Source organism: Bos taurus, chromosome 22, assembly GCF_002263795.3.
Source record: "Bos taurus isolate L1 Dominette 01449 registration number 42190680 breed Hereford chromosome 22, ARS-UCD2.0, whole genome shotgun sequence".
Taxonomy (NCBI): Eukaryota; Metazoa; Chordata; class Mammalia; order Artiodactyla; family Bovidae; genus Bos; species Bos taurus.
In genome coordinates, this window is record NC_037349.1 from 53,215,829 (window position 1) to 53,239,772 (window position 23,944).

Sequence of the window (23,944 nt, forward strand, 5' to 3'; positions counted from 1 at the left end):
TAGTTTATGTCTGTGGGTAAACTTATAGTATTTTTCTTTTCTCTCTGTCTGGTTCCTCTAGAAATCAGAGACCCTTTGGTTCTAAGCAACTTTATCAGGGGAATAGGAAAGACTATCTCTTGGCATGTGCAGGAATTTAAATATTCATAAACCTGGAAAAGAGACAAATTTACCCAATCCATAAATATCACAGGAAGAATTTTAAGGCAGGCCATTGGCATGGCTATTCTGGCCTTTAGAGGCATTTTAAAAGTTCGGTCTGAGATTCCTATTAAGTTCCAGTGCAATCAATTTGAAAGAGTTTATATGGGAAGTTACACTCATGTGAATAATTTGGTCATGTTTATTGAAAACAGACCTATTTTAAGTGAATCAGTCTAATTTTGCTATATTTCATAGAAATAAAGAGAATCTAGAGAAGAAAATTACATTTCAATATTAAACTCTTGTGGATCATGAAGTTTTGTATGTACTGAGGCTTTGTATTTATTATCTCTGTCCAGGATGGCTCCTTGTTGCTGTTACATTATTATAAAGTTTAACTGAATTAGTAAAAGAATATTCTAAGCTTGTTTCTAAGTCTGATCACAGTGATTTTCTTTGGATAAAGACCAAATGTCTTGTGACCTGCAGCTAGGAGATTATGTACACTGGAAAAGATATCATTTAACAAACTATCTCCAAGCTAAGTAGAAGGACCTTATAGGTACTCTTGACTAGCACATGTGCAACAAAACTGAAGGGAATTGACTCTTAATTCCATATTTCCCATTTAAGAAGGGCGTCCACATAGGATTATCTATAGAAAAGACTGTTAACCCCAAAGGATACCCACACCAGATGAAACGGAGACAACAGCAGTAGAAGACAGCTGACATAAGTCTGGACCAGGACTGTAAGAATTAGCCAACCAGTTCAGTTGCTCTGTTTACTGAATGTTTGTCTTCCTGTCATCATGGAAAGTTATTTTACTTCTAAGCATACTTACACCCCAATGTTCAGGATGAAAAGAAAATTCTGTAGTGAAGTTGTCACAGAGTATAACTATTCATGACATGTATCACTGTTTATTTTAAGTCTATTGCTAAAAGCACATGTATGTTATGTGACAATTAAGTGCAAGTGATAAATGCATAGCCTGCAAAGCATTTCCCCATTAATATGCCTCTGAGTTTGTTAATGATATCTGATTAGTTTTCCCCCAACATGGAGAACTAGGGGAAAAAAAGAGGCCTAGCATCAAGGTGCATGAATGGACCCAGAGGAGGCAACTTGGCCACTTTGGCAATGTTGGGAAACTATTTTGATTATCAGTGATGTTTATGGAAAGATTTGCAATTAAAGGGGGGAAAATGATGGAAGAAAATTTCACATGTTGCGGTATGGGGAAATTGTTCTGACTTGTACATGATTGAATTTGAACTTCAGGCGAATCAGACCAGCCTTTTGTGGCCTATTAAACATGCTTTAGCCATTAAAAAATTACATTTAAAAAATTGAAATGAAATAATTTCATTTCATGATTCAGACATCCCAAGTGGAACTACATGGCTATTATGAATGTGTGTTCAGACACGTTTCTAAGTTACTGAAAACCTGAATTCTCTAAACTTGATCATACTTCACAACACCATCAACCGTCTTCTAAACCATATGTACTAGCAGCTGCCAACTGCACCCATATGGTCTCAATGTCCTCTTTTTAAGTATGAAAACTCCTACTTTAAAAAATAGTAGTAGCAAATGAGACAGCTCAAGCTATATAGCCACTGAGCAAAAGGCTACTTGGTTACTAAATATATAAGTAAAAAGTAAACACTCCAAAACTTAATTTCCTGATTGCCATCTAAAATACCACTCTTTTAAAAAATATTTCGAAGGTGTTATTTAAACGTTTTCTTCATTGTAATACATCTAATAATTTTGAATGTTTCTCCATGTGCTACAACAAAGCAATCAAAGATAGAGGTAATGTTTTCTGAATAAGAAGTATTGATGCTAAGCTTGAAACTTAGGATTCTTTTCAGCTCTGTCCCTTCCCCAAATTAGGCAGGACTATGCCCCCAGGTCAGTAGGAAGTAACCAGAGCGGTTTATCAACCCATTCTCTCAAAAAGTTGGGGAAAATTGAAACAAAGGGAACTAAAATTGAGTTTCCTTACCAAGTTTATGATTAACCTCTCAATCTAAAACTTTGTTCCCTTTCTTGTTCTCTGTCATCAAGACTGAGGAATCTAAAGCTTTATTTCCTTTTCTGTTCTCAGTCCTCAAGACTGAGGAGTATCAAAGAAAAAGGGAGGTTAAACAAGCCTCTGTGTCCTTGAAATAAAATGCTGACTAAAGAAAGTGCTGCACTGAATAGGCCAGTAAATTTGGAAAACTCAGCAGTGGCTACAGGATTGGAAAAGGTCAGTTTTCATTCCAATCCCAAAGAAAGGCAATGCCAAAGGATGTTCAAGCTACTGCACAATTGCATTCATATCACATGCTAGTAAAGTAATGCTCAAAATTCTCCAAGCCAGGCTTCAGTAATACGTGAACTGTGAACTTCCAGATGTTCAAACTGGTATTAGGAAAGGCAGAGGAACCAGAGATCAAATTGCCAACATCCGCTGGATCATCGAAAAACCAAAAGAGTTCCAGAAAAACATCTATTTCTACTTTATTGACTATGCCAAAACCTTTGACTGTGTGGATCGCATAAACTGTGGCAAATTCTGAAAGAGATGGGAATACCAGACTACCTGACCTGCCTCTTGAGAAATCTGTATGCAGATCAGGAAGCAACAATTAGAACTGGACATGGAACAATAGACTGGTTCCAAATAGGAAAAGGAGTATGTCAAGGCTGTATATTGTCACCCTGCTTATTTAACTTATATGCAGAGTACATCATGAGAAACGCTGGACTGGAAGAAACACAAGCTGGAATCAAGATTGCCGGGAGAAATATTAATAACCTCAGAAATGCAGATGATACCACCCTTACAGAAGAAAGTGAAGAGGAGCTAAAAAGCCTCTTGATGAAAGTGAAAGAGGAGAGTGAAAAAGTTGGTTTAAAGCTCAACATTCAGAAAACGAAGATCATGGCATCCGGTCCCATCACTTCATGGGAAATAGATAGAGAAACAGTGGAAACAGTGTCAGACTTTATTTTTTTGGACTCCAAAATCACTGCAGATGGTGACTGCAGCCATGAAATTAAAAGACGCTTACTCCTTGGAAGGAAAGTTATGACCAACCTAGATAGCATATTCAAAAGCAGAGACATTACTTTGCCAAAAAAGATCTGTCTAGTCAAGGCTATGGTTTTTCCTGTGGTCATGTATGGATGTGAGAGTTGGACTGTGAAGAAAGCTGAGCGCCGAAGAATTGATGCTTTTGAACTGTGGTGTTGGAGAAGACTCTTGAGAGTCCCTTGGACTGCAAGGAGATCCAACCAGTCCATTCTGAAGGAGATCAGCCCTGGGATTTCTTTGGAAGGAATGATGCTAAAGCTGAAACTCCAATACTTTGGCTACCTCATGTGAAAGAGTTGACTCATTGGAAAAGACTCTGATGCTGGGAGGGATTGGGGGCAGCAGGAAAAGGGGACGACAGAGGATGAGATGACTGGATGGCATCACTGACTCAATGGACGTGAGTCTCAGTGAATTCCGGGAGTTGGTGATGGACAGGGAGGCCTGGCGTGCTGCGATTCATGGGGTCGCAAAGAGTCGGACATGACTGAGCAACTGACTGAACTGAACTGAACAGACAAAGGGGCATCCCAGATGGTGCTAGTGGTAAAGAACCCACCTGCCAATGCAGGAGACATAAGAAATATGGGTTCCATCCCTTAGTGCAATGGCAACCCACTCCAGTATTCTTATCTGGAGAATCCCCATGGACAGAGGAGGCTGGTGGGCTACAGTCCATAGGGTCGCAAAGAGTCAGACACAACTGAAGCAACTTAGCACACACAACAGGCAAGGAAAGAGGGCATTTGGTAGACATGTGAGAAATGAGATGGAAGGGAATGAATACCAGCATGCAGCAACCATGAATTAGAGCTCTCAGAGCAGATAGAGTTGGTGGGTGCATATGTGTACATGTGACGGTCTGCAGCTTAGATCTGAGGTACAAAGAAAGGATCATACTCACCGTCTTCATTCCTTCCTGAGTTCCCGCCTAGCAGTGAGCCAGCACCCAGTGCTTGTAGGTACTGTTTCAGGGAACTGTCACCGGCTGGTTAGCAGCCCTTGGCATCTGCTTTCGTGGGCTCAGTGGCCATGCTCTGGGCTCTATGGACAGGAACCACCCCCAGAGGCCCCTGTATTGAAGTAGGTTGTGGAGAGGAGGAAAGAGGCTGGGAGGAGATACAGTGCTCCCCCTTTGTTCATAGCCTCTCAAATCCTGCCCCCCAGTGTCTGCTTCCTGCTGAGCAGCTCCCTGAGGCAGAAGAACTACAGAGAGGGGCTGATCCCTTCCCTGTCACTGTTGCCTAGCCCTACCCAGGGAGGCCAGGTGGAGGGACTGTCTCCTGGTTTCACTGCCGAGAATCCAGCTCCCAAGTGGATGTTTTCTTACAAAATGGCTGCGAGCTTCCTTGTTTCTAAGAACCAACAGCAGGAAGAGACAGCACTTTTTGTTAGATGTCATCATGCCTGGATGAGCTCAGCCATCTCGTGGCCGTGAGCAGCGCTGATCCGTGTGTGTTAGAAAGATGGTAGTGCCCTGGGTCCTGGATAAACTGCAGAGCTGTTGCTAATGTGCTCTCTGGGTATCTGGACTGTAAATTTCTTGCAATTTAGCCATTCAGAAATGCTTACTGTGGGACTCCTGGCAGTCCAGTGTTTAAGAGTCCACCCTCCCCATGCAGGAGGCACAGGTTCCATCCCTGGTGAGGGAGCTAAGATCCCACATGTTGCAGACCATGGCCAAAAAATGCTTCTTGAGCACCTGCTGTGTGGGGCTACAGCAGTGGACAAAAGAGGGAACATTCCTCAGGAAGCTGTCATTACATTGAGAGAAACTGGACAACAACTACATATTAAATATATGTAACCCAGAAAGTAATAAGTAAATCTGGGAAGGGGGTCATTGACTTCTCAGGTGGGAGAAGAGGAGATTCAATTTTAATAAGATGGTTAGAGAACACTTCCTGAGAAAGCATTGCACGCGTGTAGAAATGAAGGAGGTGAGGGAGCAGGCTTCCCGGGCATGTGGGGGAGGGGCATCTTGGCAGAGGAAACAGCACATGCAAGGGCGCTGAGGTGGAAAGGCACCTGGCGTGTTCAGAGGCACCCTGGGAGGCAGTTTAGCTGGAATGGAGTGAGCGAAGGAGAAACTAATAGATGAAGTCAGAGAGGGGAGGAGGGAGGTGGTGAACCGCCTTGCAGGCCAATGTAAGGACTTGGAGGAGGTGTGCCTGACCTGAAGTAACCCTTGAGGAATCCCTCCAGCTGCTGTATTGGAAAGAGACTGTGGTCTTGCTTGGTTTGGACCAAACTGGGGCCAGTGGGTAAAGCAAGAAGGGATTGAAGTCTTTGTATGTTGAAAGTGGAGTCAACAGATTCTGCAAAAAGATTGCAGGTCAGGTTCCAAAGAGTGGATTCAAGTGATACTCCAAGGTTTTGGTGGCTTCCATCGGAAGAATGGAGCTGCCATTTACCTCCAGGTGTGGATGACAGCGACAATAAAATTTGGAGAGAAGATCAGGAATTCTATTTGAAAAGCTTTTGAGAAAACCAGGTGGAGACATTGAGCAGAGTGTTGGGTGTGAGCCTAGATTTGAGGGAGCTGGGCAGGCTGGAGATGTACATTTGGGCCTCTTCAGAGTGGATATGACATTTTCAGCCATGAGAGAGAATAGAGCCATCAAAGGTGTGACTGTAGATTGGGAGGAGAGGGGTTCAAGGACCATGGCCTGGTGCGTGCCAGGAAAGAAGCCGGAAGATTGAGCAGAAACCAGCAGCGGGAACTGACAAGGGGCTGCCTGAGAAACGAGGGAAAAGCCAGGAGACCGGGATCCTGCACACACAGAGGAAGAGTATCAAGAAGAGGGAGCAACAATGGTTTCAAATGTGCTGAGCTGTCAGGTCCAGTGCAGCCTGAGATCTGACCATTGGATTTAGCCACAGGAAGGTCACTGATGACCCTGACGAAATCACTGGGGGCTAGGGGAGAGCAGGTTCTAGAAACTGGGGTGAAGTGGAGTTGGATGCAAATGAAGACAGCTCTTTTGAGTATTGCAAAGAGCTGTGCAGAAATGAATCAGGAATTAGATGAACTTCCCTGGTGGTCCAGTGGCTGAGACTATTTGCTCCCAATGCAGGAGGCCCAGGTTTGATCCCTGGCGAGTGAACTAGATTATGTATGCCACAATTTACAGATCCTGCAATGAAGATCCCATGTGCCACAACTGTGATTCAGCACAGTGGAATAAATAAAATATTTTTTAAAAGAAATGCATCAGTAAATAGAATTGAAAGTGGAATCAAGGGAGACTTTGCTTGCTAACTTGTTTGTTTCTTTACTTATTTGTTTCAGATCAAGTAAGAGCTTTGTGTGTATACTGATGGGAATAATCTGGCAGACAGAAAAAAACTGGTGATACTGGAGACGATGACTAGAATGATGCCCTCGTGCTGATGAGAGAGGATGTGATCCCGGGCAGCGTGGACGAGATGGGCTTGGAGCATGGAGAATCCATCCGCATGGCAGGAGGGAGGCAGGTAGAAGGGCCAGAGAAGGGTGGATGGGAAGGGAGGTGGGATATGTAAACAGTCTCTTCTGAGCCTTCTGTCTTCTTGCTGACATGGGGAACAAGGTCATCAGCTAAGACTGAGGATGATGGAGGTGGTGCTGGAGGTTCAGGGAAAAGGCAGAAAGTGTGACATAATGTCTCAGACGGGGAAAGCCATTGATGGGCATGAGGGACCCTTTGCATGTGGCCATCAGTAATTTAGGGGAGTCCCAGTCAGTTCCATTGTGTGGTTTCCTCCAGCCACGTTCAACTTCACAGTGCCAGTGGGGATTCGGATCTGATCAGGACTGGGTTTGTGCCAGGTGGACACAACCAGATCAGAAAAGAGTGAAGGCGTTGAGGATGTGTGTATGGGAGGGACTGTGACGATGGCCCCTGGACTCTAAGGTGGAAGTAAGGGCACGAGGAGGCTGAGGGTCAGGAGAAACTGACACGTCAGTGGTTACACTGGGGTCAAAGCACCACTGGAGCTGAGATGCTCGAGGAGTGAGAAGGAAAGGTGGGCGGGGCGCGAGGGGCTGGGGTGTCAGGACCCGAGAACCCCTGGAGCTGAGACGCTGGAGGAGTGAGAAGTCAAGGTGGGCGGGGTGCAAGGGGCTGGGGTGTCGGGACCCGAGAACCCCTGGAGCTGAGATGCTCGAGGAGTGAGGAGTAAAGGTGGGTGGGGCGCAAGGGGCTGGGGTGTCGGGACCCGAGACAGAAAGGACACAGATGTGGATGATGGTAAAATCCCAGGATTAGGGAGGATCAATGGAGTGAGTGGCTAAGGATGGGGCAAGACAGGCCCATCAGAGGACAGGAATTCCAGGAACCCTGGATGAGGGAGCTAGAGGAAGCTGTGCTTTTGGCAGAAGATAAATATGGCTTCAGAGCTCTTCCATCTCAGTACACACTGGCTTTTACAATGTGACTTTATTTCTTCCCCTGAAAAGGCAGATTCTATTTCCTGACTGCCTTGTCTGTGGCTTGGCTCTGTGACTTGCTGTGAGTGATAGACTGCAGCATAGGTGATCCTCTGTGGCCTCAGAGACTTTTCCTAGAGATGCGTTATAGGTTCTTCTCATGCCTGAGAAGAGTTCCCAGGGTCTAGAGCACAGGATCAGTAGTCATAGCACACAGGCTTAGTTACTGCGTGGCATGTGGGATCCTCCTGGACCATGGATTGAACTCATGTCCCCTGCACTGGCAGGCAGATTCCTATCCACTGAGCCACCAGGGAAGCCCAGAAAATTATGCTTTCTATTCTTTTTCATTGTTGAGCTATTTTGAGTGGTGCCTTGCTGTTTATTGTCCAGATGTCCAACCTATACGATAAAGTGTGAATAAGGGAAACTCTACCACCACCACCACCACCCCCCACAAAATCTTAAAGCTCTCTGAGCTCCACCACCTGCCTGTCACGAATGACTTCCTGCTATAGAGAGTGGAAGGCTTCATGGAGGAAGCGTCTCTTTGGTGATCCGGGCGGGATGAGAGAGATGTGCGTGGACGACAGCACCCTCTTTGACTTTGCAACCTGACCCACACAAGGGGGCAGCTGAGCAGAGCAGAGGGACTACTGGACCGTTCCCTGTGGTTTGGCAGGTTGGGGTTGTAGAATTCTGGCTGGAGGGCCAAGAGAGCCTATGGCATGAGAAAGGGTGGTGGAAAGAGAGCCTGGGGAAGGAAATTAAACAAAGAGGAATGGAGTGGGAGGGTGGGGGACGAGATGGGGTGATGGGGAGGTGGCAGAGGGCTACTGCCTAGGAGCCACTTGTACACCCCAAAGGCCCTTCTGTCCATCTGTGGGACGCTCACCCATTGGGCTTTGGTGTCTGAATGTGACCTGGGACCAGAAGCAACTTCCTTGGCCCTGGAGAGAGCGAGTGTGTCCCAGGATTAGGCAACAGAGAGCGCTCCAAGGTCAGGACGCTGCATCCCCTCTCTTGGAAATTAACCTGCTGGTGTAGCTTTTGAATCTGAAAGGTGCGCCTCATTGACAGACAGGATCCCTGCAGCCCAGGAGCCTGGCCTCACCCTTCTTGGTTACACAGAGCATAAGCTTTCTAGGATATTGACATTGCGACAGGAAAGAGAAGCAAAGAGAGGACTGGGTCAGAATCAATTGTCATGGATGAGATGCAAAAAGGAAATCTGTAAGATCAAAGAGAAGGGGCCAGACAGCCGACAGCCATCCAACAGACCTGTACTCTCTCCAGGCGGGAGGCTCTTCATCATAGAGCCGCTCCCTGGGGCTTGTGAGGCAGACTGGGGAGCAGAGAGGGGCGGTGAGCAGTTGCTAGCACAGGCACATGGGGGTGCCAAAGAGAAATGACCCCCTGCCCTTCTAGGGCTGGTAGAGCCAGATTGTTTTGAAGACCCAGAACCCAGATTTTCTGTTTAAATCCTTCCATTTGCAATCTTTAAAAAAAAAAGAAGAGGAAGACTACTTACTGAGGGCAAGAACTCGATTGCTTCAGAAGCTCCAGAAACATTCACTGCCACCCACCTCACCCTGCTCAACTCCACCCAGCCCCACCACCCAATCCCCTTAAAGCAGAGTCGCCTGAGGAGAAGTACAGCTGAGTGAGCAGGAAAAAACCTTAGAGTGAACTTGGCATTCAGGAACTGGACACCCAGCAGTACAAGAAAGAAGATCTTTGTCCCCTTCTTGTTGTTCTGAAAGCCTGAGACCTGGAGTTCTATCTCCATCATCACACAGGAAACTGACAGCTTCCGACTCACTCAGGACCTTGACCTTGAATTCTTAAAGCATCTAAAAGCTTCAGAAACAAACACTTCGTGGACACAGTCCCCTGAAGCCAGAGTAAGTAGAACTTGTCTCTTCGGTCTTGTCAGTTATTTTTGAAGGCACCGTTGTTTGCATGTGGCCAGATTGGACTGTAGTTCTCCTGTTGCAGGACATGACTTGTTTATCAGTCCGTCTCCACAGAGATGGGGAGTTCTTTGAGAGCCAGTCAAATGCCTAAGTAACCCACCAATGCATGAAAGGCAGTGCTTTGTATAGCAATACTGAGGGTGGATGGATTTATATGAGTGCTCAGATGTAAAATAGGGTGTTGTTTTTGTTTTGAGCTGATTCTTGTTCTTTCTAAAAACAGTATACTTTCTTGTATGATTGCTTGTTGATGACTGATTAAAAAGTCAGCCCACTATTAACATACTTTCTGGCGAAAGCTATTCAAGACACTGACAATTGCCAAATTTCCCCATGTACTCAAAGACCAAACACGGTATAAGAGGAAATTGCAGCAAAAGGATAATACTAATTAGTAAAAGCTTTGCAGATGCAAAGATGATCTGATACTGAGACAATTTCTTAAGAGGCTAGACTCAAGGAGCCCCAGAATCAGCACTGTAGACTGTCTTTGAAGAAAGTAAGATCTCACCCACCAGAAGGTAGGCAGCTGGCCAGGTGACCTCCTTGTGGGGGTGGGGGGGCGCAGGGGAGGGCAAGGGGCATCCATTCTGTTCTAAAGAAGAGGAAGGTCAGAATTTTGTTCTGAAGAGAAGCGACACGGGGGCTACTTGGAGGCATCTACTTCAGCCTTTCCTCCAGTAGGTCTGGAGGGTCCCAGACTTTCAGGATTAGAAATCCCCAGAAGTTTGCACAGCCGACCACCAGGCTCTGTGCCCCTCACTGACCCTTAAGTCCCCACTCTGGCTCCAGGACAACTCTAGGCTATTCAGACTGAAGGGCATGGATGCACTGGTAAGTGTTTATCAGCTAATTCTCCTGAGAAACGTGCCCTGATTTCTAGTGATGGCCGATTCCCATATGTAAATATTCCCATTCTGGTTGACTTTGAGTCACCAGCATGCTGGATGCAGAACAGCTGCTCACGGCTGGCTCTTATGAACCAGTAGAAGCCAGCTCCTGCACCCCACCAGGCCTGGGCATCTTCCACCACCACAGACGGCCCTTTGTCTGTCCAGAGGCTTCACCAACTCCCAGGATAAAGGGTGCTGGCGCTGGACCACTGGGGCAACGGCCTGGGGCAGACGTTAGTAGCAGACTGCAGACGGACTGGCACGTGACATGGCAACATGCTCCTTGGGTCTCGCCTCCAGGGCCTCACCCCAGGCCATCTCCCTTTAGGGACAACATGCCCAGGAGCTGTTTTTGGTGCCCAGCAAGTGGGGAATAGTGAACTGGCTTGAAGGTGGGAGTGGGTGTGAAGTGACTCTGTTCAGATGGCCCCTGACAGTGCTGACGCAGTTTGCCTCCACCTTTGCCAACATTCCCCAGAAACTGGGCTCACGGGCTCAGCCTCGCACCCCTTGCTGTCTGTGCTGCCCCTGCTAACACAGTAAGCCTGAGAGCCCACCCAGAAGTGCTGACTGCCACGTGAAGTTGTCGGCACTGGCAGGGGCAGCAGAAATCAGAAATTGCCAGCACAGCTTGTTTAGTGAGTGGCAGCCTGGGTTTCTCCAGAAAGAGGCTTGACTGGCTGTATGCAAGTTCAGAGATGGAGGAGAGAGCCCTAAGGATGGATTGGATGGGAAATGACCACCCCCCAGCCTGGGGGCCCAGCAGCACCTCACCCCCCTGTGCCTTAATCCCCGAATGCCACTGCAGAAATGTGAATTTTGTGAGCAGGAAGCATTCATTAAGGTCTGTGGAAAGAGGAGCAATGGAGTCTGAAGATTTTAGATGGAAATTATGCTACAGGTACCACTCACTTTACTGATCGATGTTTAGGTCAAATCAGTTAGATTGATGGCAGCATTTTGGAAAGTTCACAGTGCAGTGCAGACGGAAAGGACTGTCAATGTCCATCACTCTCAAGCAGAATTCATTTTCCAGATTAACTACAGGGAGACTTATAGGGAGTGGGGTGCATCCTGGTGGCACCAGGCCTCAGAGCAGGGCATCTGCAGGGAAGGAGGTCCCCTCGTATTTACTGAGAACCTGATAATTTCCAGGGCAAGGCTCAGACGTTGCCTTACATTAGCCCTGCAAGGTAAGGGTACTTTCCCACATTACAGATGAGGAACCGAGGCTCAGGGAGGTAGGTTAACTTACATGAAGTCATAGAGATGGTAGGTTACACAAAAACCTGTGCTCCCTTCGGGGAGGAGTCTTCAATAAGTGATTGGAAAGGATGGAAGGGAGTGCTGAAAAGCAGGGGCTGGAGATGTTCTACAAAGGCAGGCTACCTAGTAGTTTTAGTTTTGTTTTGAGGCAACCCTGGTTAGAAAATATCTAAAGATTTTTTTTTTAGGAGAATTCCGCCCTGTGTCTGGTCACTGTGTGCCACTTCCTGCCTTGAGGCTGTTCTGAGCCTTTCTTTCCCCAGGGCCCCCTCTCCTTACCACATCACCCCACTCCTCCCAGACTGTTACTGACTCCCCCTCACGGCTCTCTCAGGGGGTCTTCAGAGAACCTGGGTGACCACAGAGGACCGTGTGGCGTAAGTCAGGCCGGCGGATGGGTTGGCCTCCTAGGATCTCACTATGGCGGCACTGTTTGTGTTTGCTGTAGGGTAATTTTTGCATCGCGATACATCCTCGGCCTGGCTACCTAATGGCAGTAGTGACCCCCGGTTTTTGTGACAACCGAAAAAACATTCACATTTACCTGTGCCCCCACGGCACTGTATCACCCCTGGCTGAGAATCTTTTTAGCCCCCAGAGCCAGAAAGATCTGTTAGTAAGTTTTGGACTTTCGTCCAGAACCGTTTTCCTTCCCAGCCTCCTCTGGGGATGCCACAGTGCAGTCACTGCCCTGTGATTGGGGAGGAGAGCAGGGGGTTTCAGGAATGGGCCTGAGAGTGGCACGCACCAGGGTTTGAGCTCCAGCTCTTGTTCTCAGCAGCTTTGCTCCCATCTTGTGTGCCTTCACCTCTAAAATGGGGAATGACCATGGTGCCCCCTCAAGGGCTGTTTATCACTGAGCCCAACGCCGAGTCCGTGGGAAGCCCTCGGGAAGCCTTGGTCGTGAACACGCGTGAGGCCTCCCTTGTCCTCCCCTGTCTGCGCTCTCCGTCCTCTGGACGTCTCCTTCAGGGCACTCCCTGCCAGAGCACTTGGGTTAGCGATGTGTGCACGCCCTGTTTGTTAGTGTGGTAGACTACAGGCTGCATGAGGGCAGAGGACCTGGGTCTCCCTGGCTCCACAGGGCGTGGTACACAGTACGCACTAGTAAGCAGCTGTCCAGGGGTTAAGGATGTGTACTCACTGCCTTGTTTTTGTTGTCCAGGGCCCACTGCCTCTAACAGCAAATACATACGGAAACATTTCCCTTGACCCGTGGGAGAAGCCAGGATGGAAACTTCAACCACCGCAAAGGACTATGACATGACCACAGAATACGACTATGGGGACACGACCCCATGCCAGAAGGCACAGGAGAGGGCTTTTGGGGCCCAGCTGCTGCCCCCCTTGTACTCGGTGGTGTTTGTCATTGGCCTGGTCGGCAACATCCTGGTGGTCCTGGTCCTCATGCAATACAAGAGGCTCAAAAGCATGACCAGCATCTACCTCCTCAACCTGGCCATTTCTGACCTTATCTTCCTCTTCACGCTGCCCTTCTGGATCGACTACAAGGTGAAGGATGACTGGATTTTCGGAGATGCCATGTGTAAGTTGCTCTCTGGGTTCTATTTCATGGGCTTGTACAGCGAGATCTTCTTCATCATCCTGCTGACCATCGACAGGTACCTGGCCATCGTCCATGCTGTGTTTGCTCTGCGGGCTCGGACTATCACGTTTGGTATCATCACCAGCATTGTCGTCTGGGTCCTGGCCGTCTTGGCTTCTGTCCCCGGCTTGTACTTTTCCAAGACCCAGTGGGAGTTCACCCACCACACCTGCAGTATTCATTTTCCTCCTGAAAGCTTCACAAAGTGGAAGCAGTTCCAGGCTCTGAAACTGAACATCATGGGCCTGGTTTTGCCTCTGCTGGTGATGATTGTCTGCTACACAGGGATTATAAAGATTCTGCTCAGAAGACCAAATGAGAAGAAGGCCAAAGCCGTGCGTCTGATTTTTGTCATCATGATCATCTTCTTTCTCTTTTGGACGCCCTATAATCTGAGTGTGTTCGTTGCCGCTTTCCAGGATTCCCTGTTCACCCGTAAGTGTGAGCAGAGCAGACAGCTGGACCTGGCCATTCAAGTGACGGAAGTGATCGCCTACACTCACTGCTGCATCAACCCTGTGATCTATGTCTTTGTCGGCGAGAGGTTCCGCAAGTACCTGCGGCAGTTGTTCTACCGGCTGGTGGCTGTGCACCTGGCTAAGTGGTTCCCCTTCCTGTCCACAGAGAGGCTGGAGAGGGTCAGCTCCATGTCTCCCTCCACAGGCGAGCATGAACTCTCTGCTGGGTTCTGACTCAGGCCCCTGGAGGCGGATGCAGGACCCAGCAAGAGCGACCTGCCAGGCACGCTGGCTGGGGAGGAGGCAGCTTGGTCTCCCAGCAACTCTGTCACCTGATGTGGGATTCTAACCACATGGGGTTGAGGGGATTCCAAGCTGCTCAGGACAAAATCACTTCTGGCATTTGAATTTTCTCCATGAACTTCTCTTTGTAGAAAGGAGATGAATACATGAAATGGGACATCACAGAAGACTGGGACAAAGGATGATAGAGAAGGGCTTAGTCCCAAACAGGAGTTCAGATTTGTGAACATTAACATTAATTAGTGAACCAGCCACTGAGCATCCACCGCCTTCAACACCGGTAACCTTGGAAACTGATTTCCATAGCTGCCTCTGCTCTGAGCTGAGAGCCAAGCAGGAGTCTGCGGCCTCCTCCGTCCACTCCACCCAACCCCCATGGCGCTTGGAAACCATGAGGAACCTCGAGCTCCTGATGGAAGAACTTGATACCTAGCATTAAATAGGATTGGGGAACTGCTGTTGGCAGTGGAGCTAAGAAAGCCCTTGGGTAGAATTTTTATAGCTACTGAACTGGAAGAATTCAGGCAGTGGGCTAGACACAGACCAAATGTATAAGATGCTGTACTTCTGTCTTTGTGAATATTTTTCAGAATCTCTCTTCCCTATCACTTGAGGGATGCAGCAGTAATTTCTGAGAGCTTTATTGCGGGAATTCTTATGAGGCGACAGGAGACAGGGTCGCTTTTCGTCCTCTGGACCTCCATGCAGGCCTTGTAGCTTATGGGTCAGAGTTCTGGCTGCCACCTTAGACCCAGCACCAGGACAGTGACCTCGTGTGCAAGTGGACAGGGTTTGAGGCTGGCAGGGAGGGCAACGTCTACCAGGAGGGGTGGCGACTCTGTCAGTGTAGGAAGTCAAGGAGCCCTTAACTCAAAGAAATTCATTTACCCTAAAGGTCCTTAACGCCTCAGCTCTCACCTGAAGTGAGACATGTCTTTATTCCCTTTTCCCTCAGTTGTACATTTCTCTAAAAAATAATTTTTCCAATAACATAAATCGTTGACTGGAAAAGCTTAAAAATACAAACAGAAAAAAGACAAACAAATGTCAAAATCATTCATAATCCCCTAGGCAGAAACAGCACTGTACATTCTTTGATATCTCTTTTACTTTTATCTTCCCTGTGCCTATTTATGTTTATAAGCAAGATGACCTTTGACTGTGGTTACTCTTCTACTATTGTTGTCTTTAAGCAGCAGCATGTTGGGATCACTTTCCCAGGCAATAAATCATTTCTAAGCTTCGGCGTTGGGACCTGCGCTGAATTCTACCTCTGGAATGAACCCTAATTCATTTGCCAGTGTCCTCACGATTGTTCGTGCAAATCAACTCAGCCCGGCAACAGTGACCAAGGACCTGCTTTGTTTAAACCCAGCACTCTGAGCCCCAGGAGACACGGGTGCAGAAGGGCCGTCTGCCCTCCCTGAGCTATTAGCACAGTGCAGTGGACAGGTGCATGGACGTCAGCCCAGCCCCAGCGGGCAGGGGGACCTGCCTCCGAGCCCACGGGGCCAGGACAGCAAAGGTGGGGCAGGACCCCCTCAGTCAGAAAGCAGCCTAAGTGAACGGGGGTCCCACCTAACAACACAGTGACACCACTGAGCGGCCTCTTTCTGGTGGACGCTAGAGTTTGGGGGTCTTACCAAATCGCTCTTTCACTCAGGGACCTACTGTGTTTTCCTCTTTATGCAAAGAAGATGATGTCATGAAGGTGTAGGGAATTTGTGTGCAAGGAGGAAGCAGTCAGTTTGCACTGGGCTTATGCTTCCACACAGGAAATGTGGGCGAATACAGGCCTCAGGGGTAAGGTCAGGGTCAGCTCTCCACATGTAACCCTGCCAGCCTTTTCTGCAGTGTGAAGAGGAGGTTTAATGGAATTAAGAAACATTTGTTTACTACTTTGGTAAAATAACACTGAATCAAAGTATAATATTTGATCCACTACAGTATCACAATGAGAACTATTTCACAACATTCTCCAATTCAAGTTTTGAAATAATACTTATTTTTAAACTTATTACAATGGCAATCTATGTTCTTTGTAGAAAGCTGGAAACAAGCAAAAAGCCCAAAGAAGAAAATGGAAGCACCTGTTATTCCACTATTCAAATGAGGCCTCTTAGCATATTAGTAATTTAGTGCATCACCTTCCAGTATTGTTTTCTAAATGCATGTGCGCACATGGGTGTGCACACACACACAACCAATCACACTTAACATTTGTTTTGTGTAAACTCAATGAAGTTTAACACATAGCAAGCTCGGTAACTGCTGGTTGAATGGATGACTGTTTCACTATAAAATAAGGATCAGAGTAGTATATACACTCTGAGGCTATTCTGAGGATTAAATGAAATACAGGAAGGAAAGTGGGGGTGACCTTTCTCCAGCTCCATCAGATGAGAGATCTGACTGCTCCTGCCAGACACCTCCTTGGTCACTCAGGACACCTCCAGCCCTTCCCAACAGGGAATGCCTGTCTCCCATTCCCTCCCCTCCCCACTCCTGTATGATCAGAGCCCCGCCTCATTATATTGTTGTTCTTAACTCTTGTCTCCATTTCATCCTAGACAGAAAGATACTGTTTTTTCTCCAGAACTCTTTGAGTTCAGTTCAGTTCAGTCGCTCTGTTGTGTCTGACTCCTTGTGACCCCATGAATCACAGCACGCCAGGCCTCCCTGTCCATCACCAACTCCCGGAGTTCACTCAGACTCACGTCCATCGAGTCAGTGATGCCATCCAGCCATCTCATCCTCTGTTGTCCCCTTCTCCTCCTGCCCCCAATCCCTCCCAGCATCAGAGTAGAACTCTTTGAGAGCAAGTTGCAAATAGGATCCTCATCACCTGTTAGCATAATACTTTGAGATAATTTTATTTAGGCAAGGATGCACTCCCGCACAGTAAAATCTAGAGACTAACATAGGTGTGGCGTCACCATGTAATCCACAGCCCTGTTTCTGATTTTGTCCACTTTGCAAGCAATGTCCTTTAGTGTCCCAGGATCTGGAACCACTTGTTCCATGTAGTCCCCTTGTCTTTCTAGTTTCCTTCATTCAAGAATATGGGCCTTTTGTGACTTCATCACTTTGTAACACAAAAAACTACACTTTCACGGTTTTTTTTTAACCTGACAAGTGGTTCCTTGTTTGGAATTTACTGATGTTCTCCCGTTTATTAGATTCACATATTCAAAAAATCAGGACAATCACAGCAGTGATGCTGTGTTCTTCTCAATATCAGAAGGCATATGCTGCCAACTCGCCTCACGACTAAAGATGTTAAACTTCATCCGTTGTTTTATAAGGTGTTTACCAAATTTCCCCACTGTATTTTGTACATGTTAATCCATAAGTGATTATTATTAGCTGACACTCTAAATCTTTTCTATCCCACTCATGTGTGTATTTACATATATTATTGCTACCTCCTGGATTCCCTTTTTTCTCCAGTGGCATACCACCTAATATTGTGTTTCTTTTGATGCACAGATTGTCCCAGATCTATCTAGTGAGATTCCCTTTAAGTTGGATCTTCTGTCCTTTCGCTGTCCCTCCCCCACCCCCAGGGGTCTCAGTGCATTCACGAGAGTGCCGTGGAACTCTTTCAGTTTTCAAGGGCTGTAAATTGATCCCTGACATTTCTTGGACACCACAGGAACTACTAGTGTGAGGTAGTTGACAATTCCAATATGAGATTGTACTACATGCCTTTCGAAGTTGTCATGTCTTTTGCAGAGCAGGGTTTCCAGTGGTTTGAGATAAGCAGTGAGAAAGAGGAAATGAGGATGGCAGTGCCCAGTGGGATTCCAAGGTTTGAGAAGCTGGGCCATGCCCAGCAGCTGCACATATCCCACTTGTACTGACTGTTTAAAAATAAAATCAGGGCACTCCCTGGTGGTCCAGTGGTTAGAACTTTGTGCTGTCACTGCCGAGGGCCTGGGTTCAATTCCTGGTCAGGGAACTAAGATCCTACAAGCTGTGCAGGGTGCCCCCCCAAAAAAATCAAATATTATTTTTTTCGATTTATATGGATTGTCTTTTCAAGCATGCTTCAGTTGTTTGGATCTAACCACATAAGAAGTGGAATTGTTGGGTATTTAGGTCCAGGACACTGAGAACAAAAAGTATGAAGATAATAAGGGCATGATGAACTGAGAGAGCTTGGGAACCTTTGGAGGTACGGGTTTGTTTGGGAACTGGAGTGTATACCGCTGTGGGAGCTAGTCGGTGAGTCTGTGCAGGCTGTTGCCTCCGCATCCAGGGTTGAGTCATCACTGCAGAGGAGGGCTCCAGAGGGCACCACCAGACCCCATAGGACACACTGGGACCTGCAGGGCAACCTGCACTTTCAGCCTGGTGATGCCTCGGTGCCCCAGGACGCAGGAGCAGTGGACTCTGGGTGCAGACACTCCCCTACACCATCAGCGGAGCCTGTAAGCCAGCACACCGGCCCCTGCTATCACCTTCAGAGCACAGCACTGTGCCTGTTGCTTCACTCTTGAAACTCACACAGCAGTCGTCTCCTGCAGGCGCTCACCTGGACCCTGCAGGGGATTCTGGGCATGGCCTTTCGGCGTGACTCTGAGGATGCCATACAAAGCACCACCTTGGGGGTTTATTTTGTTCTGTACCTTCTTTCAGCGCTCTCCAGCACTTCAAATGAGCACACCATAAGAATAACTATTCTTTGTGAAAAGAATTGATGAAGGAAAAGAGAGAGGGAAGAGCAGAGAGAAGAGCAGGGAAAGAGACAGAGGAAAGAAAAGGAGTGATGCCTCTTCCGAGAACATCCAGCATCAGCATTCCTGAGCAGGAGGTAGTGCTGGGCGGGCATGGAGGCTGGAGCGGGAGCCATGAGAAAATGCTGAGTTTGAGTTTTCTGTTCAGAAGGGGCCCCGTGCACACAGTGAGCACAGTTTTAAAACACAGGTATATAAATACCGGAAGATGCCAGATAAGGGCTTCACCATGTCCCTGAGCCTTGCTTTTCATATTAAGCAAAAAGAGTAGCTTATAATAGTTATAAGTTATAAAGACTTGGGCTGAAGCTCTGTGGGGTAGTGGTAATTGCTCGGAACCTTCTTGGTACCACACTCTTAGTCCCCAGTGTCCCCTGTCCCTCTCGTCTCTCACCCTCCCCAGCCTCCCAGGTCTCTGCCCCTTCCTACTTTGTAACAGTGTGCATTGCTTGCTTGCTGCTAAGTCGCTTCAGTCGTGTCCGACTCTGTGTGACCCCATAGACGGCAGCCCACCAGGCTCCCCTGTCCCTGGGGTTCTCCAGGCAAGAACACTGGAGTGGGTTGCCATTTCCTTCTCCAATGCATGAAAGGGAAAAGTGAAAGTGAAGTCGCTCAGTCGTGTCCGACTGTTCTCGACCCCATGGACTGCAGCCTACCAGGCTCCTCCGTCCATGGGATTTTCCAGGCAAGAGTACTGGAGTGGGGTGCCATTGCCTTCTCCGAACAATGTGCATAGAGCTGCATAATTGCACAGAGCTCCAAACAGGGATTTAGTAACTACTATATGAAGAGTATCTACCCCAGGGACCCCCTCATTTTATTTTCACTTCTTAAAAGGTTTTCTTTTTTGATCCAGCCTTATGATCCAGCAATCCCACTGCTGGGCATACACACTGAGGAAACCAGAAGGGAAAGAGACACGTGTACCCCAATGTTCATCGCAGCACTGTTTATAATAGCCAGGACATGGAAGCAACCTAGATGTCCATCAGCAGATGAATGGATAAGAAAGCTGTGGTACATATACACAATGGAGTATTACTCAGCCATTAAAAAGAATACATTTGAATCAGTTCTAATGAGGTGGATGAAACTGGAGCCTATTATACAGAGTGAAGTAAGCCAGAAGGAAAAATACCAACACAGTATACTAATGCATATATAAGGAATTTAGAAAGATGGTAACGATAACCCTGTATACGAGACAGCAAAAGAGATACTGATGTATAGAACAGTCTTATGGACTCTGTGGGAGAGGGAGAGGGTGGGAAGATTTGAGAGAATGGCATTGAAACATGTGAAACGTCATGTATGAAACAAGATGCCAGTCCAGGTTCAATGCACGATGCTGGATGCTTGGGGCTGGTGCACTGGGACGACCCAGAGGGATGGTGTGGGGAGGGAGGAGGGAGGAGGGTTCAGGATGGGGAACACATGTATACTAATTAAATAATTTTCTATTAAAAAAAAAAAAAAGGTTTTCCTCAAAAGGAAGATTGCGTGCATTTTCTTTGAAATAGTGTCACACCCCAGTTATTTCCTCACATTACTCAGAAGCCCAGATGCCTTCAGGAAGCTGACACATTGTGGCCATTCACAATTGACATCACCTCAGTGCCTGTGAAGACCAATATTTGACTCTACCGCATTTGCTTAATTGGATACTTGGTTCCTAAGAGGGAGGAAAAGAGAAGTCAACCCCATAATTTAAATGTTGAATGTGTGTCTTTGCAAAATTGCAGAAGTTCAAGCAGCTTTGTACTTCCGTTTGGTCAAAACTGAGTTTTCTTTATCTTTTTCAGGAAGTAAGGTGGGGACTTGTCCTGAAGGTGAATATGATGGGCATTATTAAATACGGCCACAGGGAGGTTGCTGCCATAGTTGTGCTCATTGTGAGACAGAAGTAACACTCTCTGGAGGGCCAGCATTCTTTTATAGCAGGGAAGAAAACAGACTGCTGCTTCCTGCTTTGAGGGACATCTTTTACATACTGAAAAACACAGGAAGCAAACAAAACTCCTCCGATGGCCCTGGTATTGATTAAATAGATTCAGTAATGTGCTGCAGCCAACTTGTAGCAGTTCATGAGAGCCAGTTGTGAGATCTGTCCCCACTCCATGATACTATGTAACATTGGTAACCTGAAATTGGAAATGTTTGGATTATATACACCCGGGGAATTCGTAAGTGCTACTTATTAGGGCTCTTGGGTTTTTTTTTTTTTTTTGGTTTGTTTGTTTTTGTTTCTTTTTAGAGACAGTTGTTAAGCATTTATCAGGATCTTGCTATTTAAAATATGTTCATGAAATGGAATAAGTTCCTGTCAACATTAATGTTATAGAAAACTATTTCATAATAAGACAATTGTGTTTGCAAAAATATGAATTTAGACCCTCACCTCACACTGTATGCAAAATCTAAGTCATACACTTAAATGTAAGAGAGAAAATAAGTAAACTTTTAGAAGAAAACACAAAAAATCTTTAGACTTTGATCTAGGCAAAAGATTTCCTATGTACAATACCAAAAACATAGTTCATAAATGGGAAAAAAAATGGATAAAATGGACCTCTTTAAAACTCAGAACTTTCGCACTTCAAAAGACAACATTAAGAACACGTAAAGATGGATTTCCCTAGCGTTTCAGTGGTTGGGGCTCCAAGCTTCCACTGCGGAAGCATGGATTCGATCCCTGGTTTGAGAACTAGGATTTTGTGTACCGCATGGCACAGCCAAAAAACAAGAACAAAAGAACACTGTACGACAGGAAATAGACTGACAGACTAGGAGGAAATGTTTGCAAAACACAGGTCGGATGCAGCGTGTAACCAGAATTTACACAGAGCTCATACAACTCAATAATAAGAAAACAATGGAAACAGCAAAAGAGACACCGATGTACAGATCAGTCTTATGGACTCTGTGGGAGAGGGAGAGGGTGGGGAGATTGGGAGAATAGCATTGAAACATGTGTAATATTGAGAGGGTAACAGGCAGGAAGGCCAGGGGTCTCCAAATAGAGGAAATAGCCTGCAAGTGTCAGACATTTTTATCTCTCTTAAGCGGCAGGAGGAAACAAACTAGCAATATTTTTTCCTTCTCTATACAAATTTAAAGGGAGGTTTCTCTTAAAATATTGTGTTGCCCTAATGACACCCGGTTTCGCCTGAAGTTAGCTATTCTCGAGTCTAGAGATAACCAATGCCTTTTTCTTATGGAAATGTTTGTCTTAAGCTATGCTAATGTACTATGCCTTTACCCCAAACTCTGTCTCCAAGTCGGTTCCGCCTCTTGGCCCAGAACCTACTTGACAAACCAGTATGGATATTGTTCCCCTAATCTATGTAAATGAAACTATTTGTATGGTGGTCTGCCCTTCTTCAAGATTCAAGTTAATCATTTTATGGCCCAGGATAAACCATTTATCCCAAAATGCATCTTATGGGTGAGGGGCCTGGTGCCATTCTGAATTTTAAGATATTCCTTTCTTTCATTAACAGACTGCTAGTGACTATATAACATCCAGCTAAAGACTAGCAGGGGGGTACTCTTTCTGCCCCCTTCTGATGCCTATGTCAGAAGCTTTCTCTATCTCCTTTATACTTTAATAAAAACTTTATTACACAAAAGCTCTGAGCGATCAAGCCTCGTCTCTGGCTCCGGATTGAATTCTTCTCCTCCGGGGGCCAAGAATCCCGGTGTATTCGCGTGATTCAACAACAACCTTTCAATATCATGTATGAAACGAGTCGCCAGTCCAGGTTCGATGCACGATACTGGATGCTTGGGGCTGGTGCACTGGGACGACCCAGAGGGAGGGTAGGGGAGGGAGGAGGGAGGAGGGTTCAGGATGGGGAACGCAGGTATACCTGTGGCAGATTCATTTCCATATTTGGCAAAACGAATACAATATTGTAAAGTTTAAAAATAAAATAGGCCACCATCACCCTAATACCAAAACCTGACAAAGATCCCACAAAAAAAACTACAGGCCAATATCACTGATGAACATAGATGCAAAAATCCTTAACAAAATTCTAGCAATCAGAATCCAACAACACATTAAAAAGATCATACACCATGATCAAGTGGGCTTTATCCCAGGGATGCAAGGATTCTTCAATATCCGCAAATCAATCAATGTAATACACCACATTAACAAATTGAAAAATAAAAACCATATGATTATCTCAATAGATGCAGAGAAAGCCTTTGACAAAATTCAACATCCATTTATGATAAAAACTCTCCAGAAAGCAGGAATAGAAGGAACATACCTCAACATAATAAAAGCTATATATGACAAACCCACAGCGAACATTATCCTCAATGGTGAAAAATTGAAAGCATTTCCTCTAAAGTCAGGAACAAGACAAGGGTGCCCACTTTCACCATTACTATTCAACATAGTATTGGAAGTTTTGGCCACAGCAATCAGAGCAGAAAAAGAAATAAAAGGAATCCAAATTGGAAAAGAAGAAGTAAAACTCTCACTATTTGCAGATGACATGATCCTCTACATAGAAAACCCTAAAGAGTCCACCAGAAAATTACTAGAAATAATCAATGACTACAGTAAAGTTGCAGGATATAAAATCAACACACAGAAATCCCTTGCATTCCTATACACTAATAATGAGAAAACAGAAAGAGAAATTAAGGAAACAATTCCATTCACCATTGCAACGGAAAGAATAAAATACTTAGGAATATATCTACCTAAAGAAACTAAAGACCTATATCTAGAAAACTATAAAACACTGGTGAAAGAAATCAAAGAGGACACTAATAGATGGAGAAATATACCATGTTCATGGATTGGAAGAATCAATATAGTGAAAATGAGTATACTACCCAAAGCAATTTATAGATTCAATGCAATCCCTATCAAGCTACCAACGGTATTCTTCACAGAGCTAGAACAAATAATTTCACAATTTGTATGGAAATACAAAAAACCTCGAATAGCCAAAGCGATCTTGAGAAAGAAGAATGGAACTGGGGGAATCAACCTACCTGACTTCAGGCTCTACTACAAAGCCACAGTTATCAAG

The 23,944-nt window shown here is 46.1% G+C and overlaps 1 protein-coding gene across 2 annotated transcripts; it reads left to right on the forward strand.

Annotated features, from left to right (window-relative positions):
• The first annotated feature begins 9,345 nt into the window (after window positions 1-9,345).
• On the forward strand, window positions 9,346-15,398 carry CCR1 (C-C motif chemokine receptor 1). Of its 2 annotated transcripts, none has more exon segments than NM_001077839.1 (2): window positions 9,346-9,553; window positions 12,950-15,393. In NM_001077839.1, a coding segment is annotated over 1 exon segment (1,068 nt). In that variant the 5' UTR covers window positions 9,346-9,553; window positions 12,950-13,014; the 3' UTR covers window positions 14,083-15,393.
• Window positions 15,399-23,944: the final 8,546 nt, after the last annotated feature.

Excerpts from the sequence above, each read along its gene's own strand:
- CCR1 (XM_015459656.3), top strand. The coding sequence starts at position 13,015 with ATGGAAACTTCAACCACCGCAAAGGACTATGACATGACCACAGAATAC.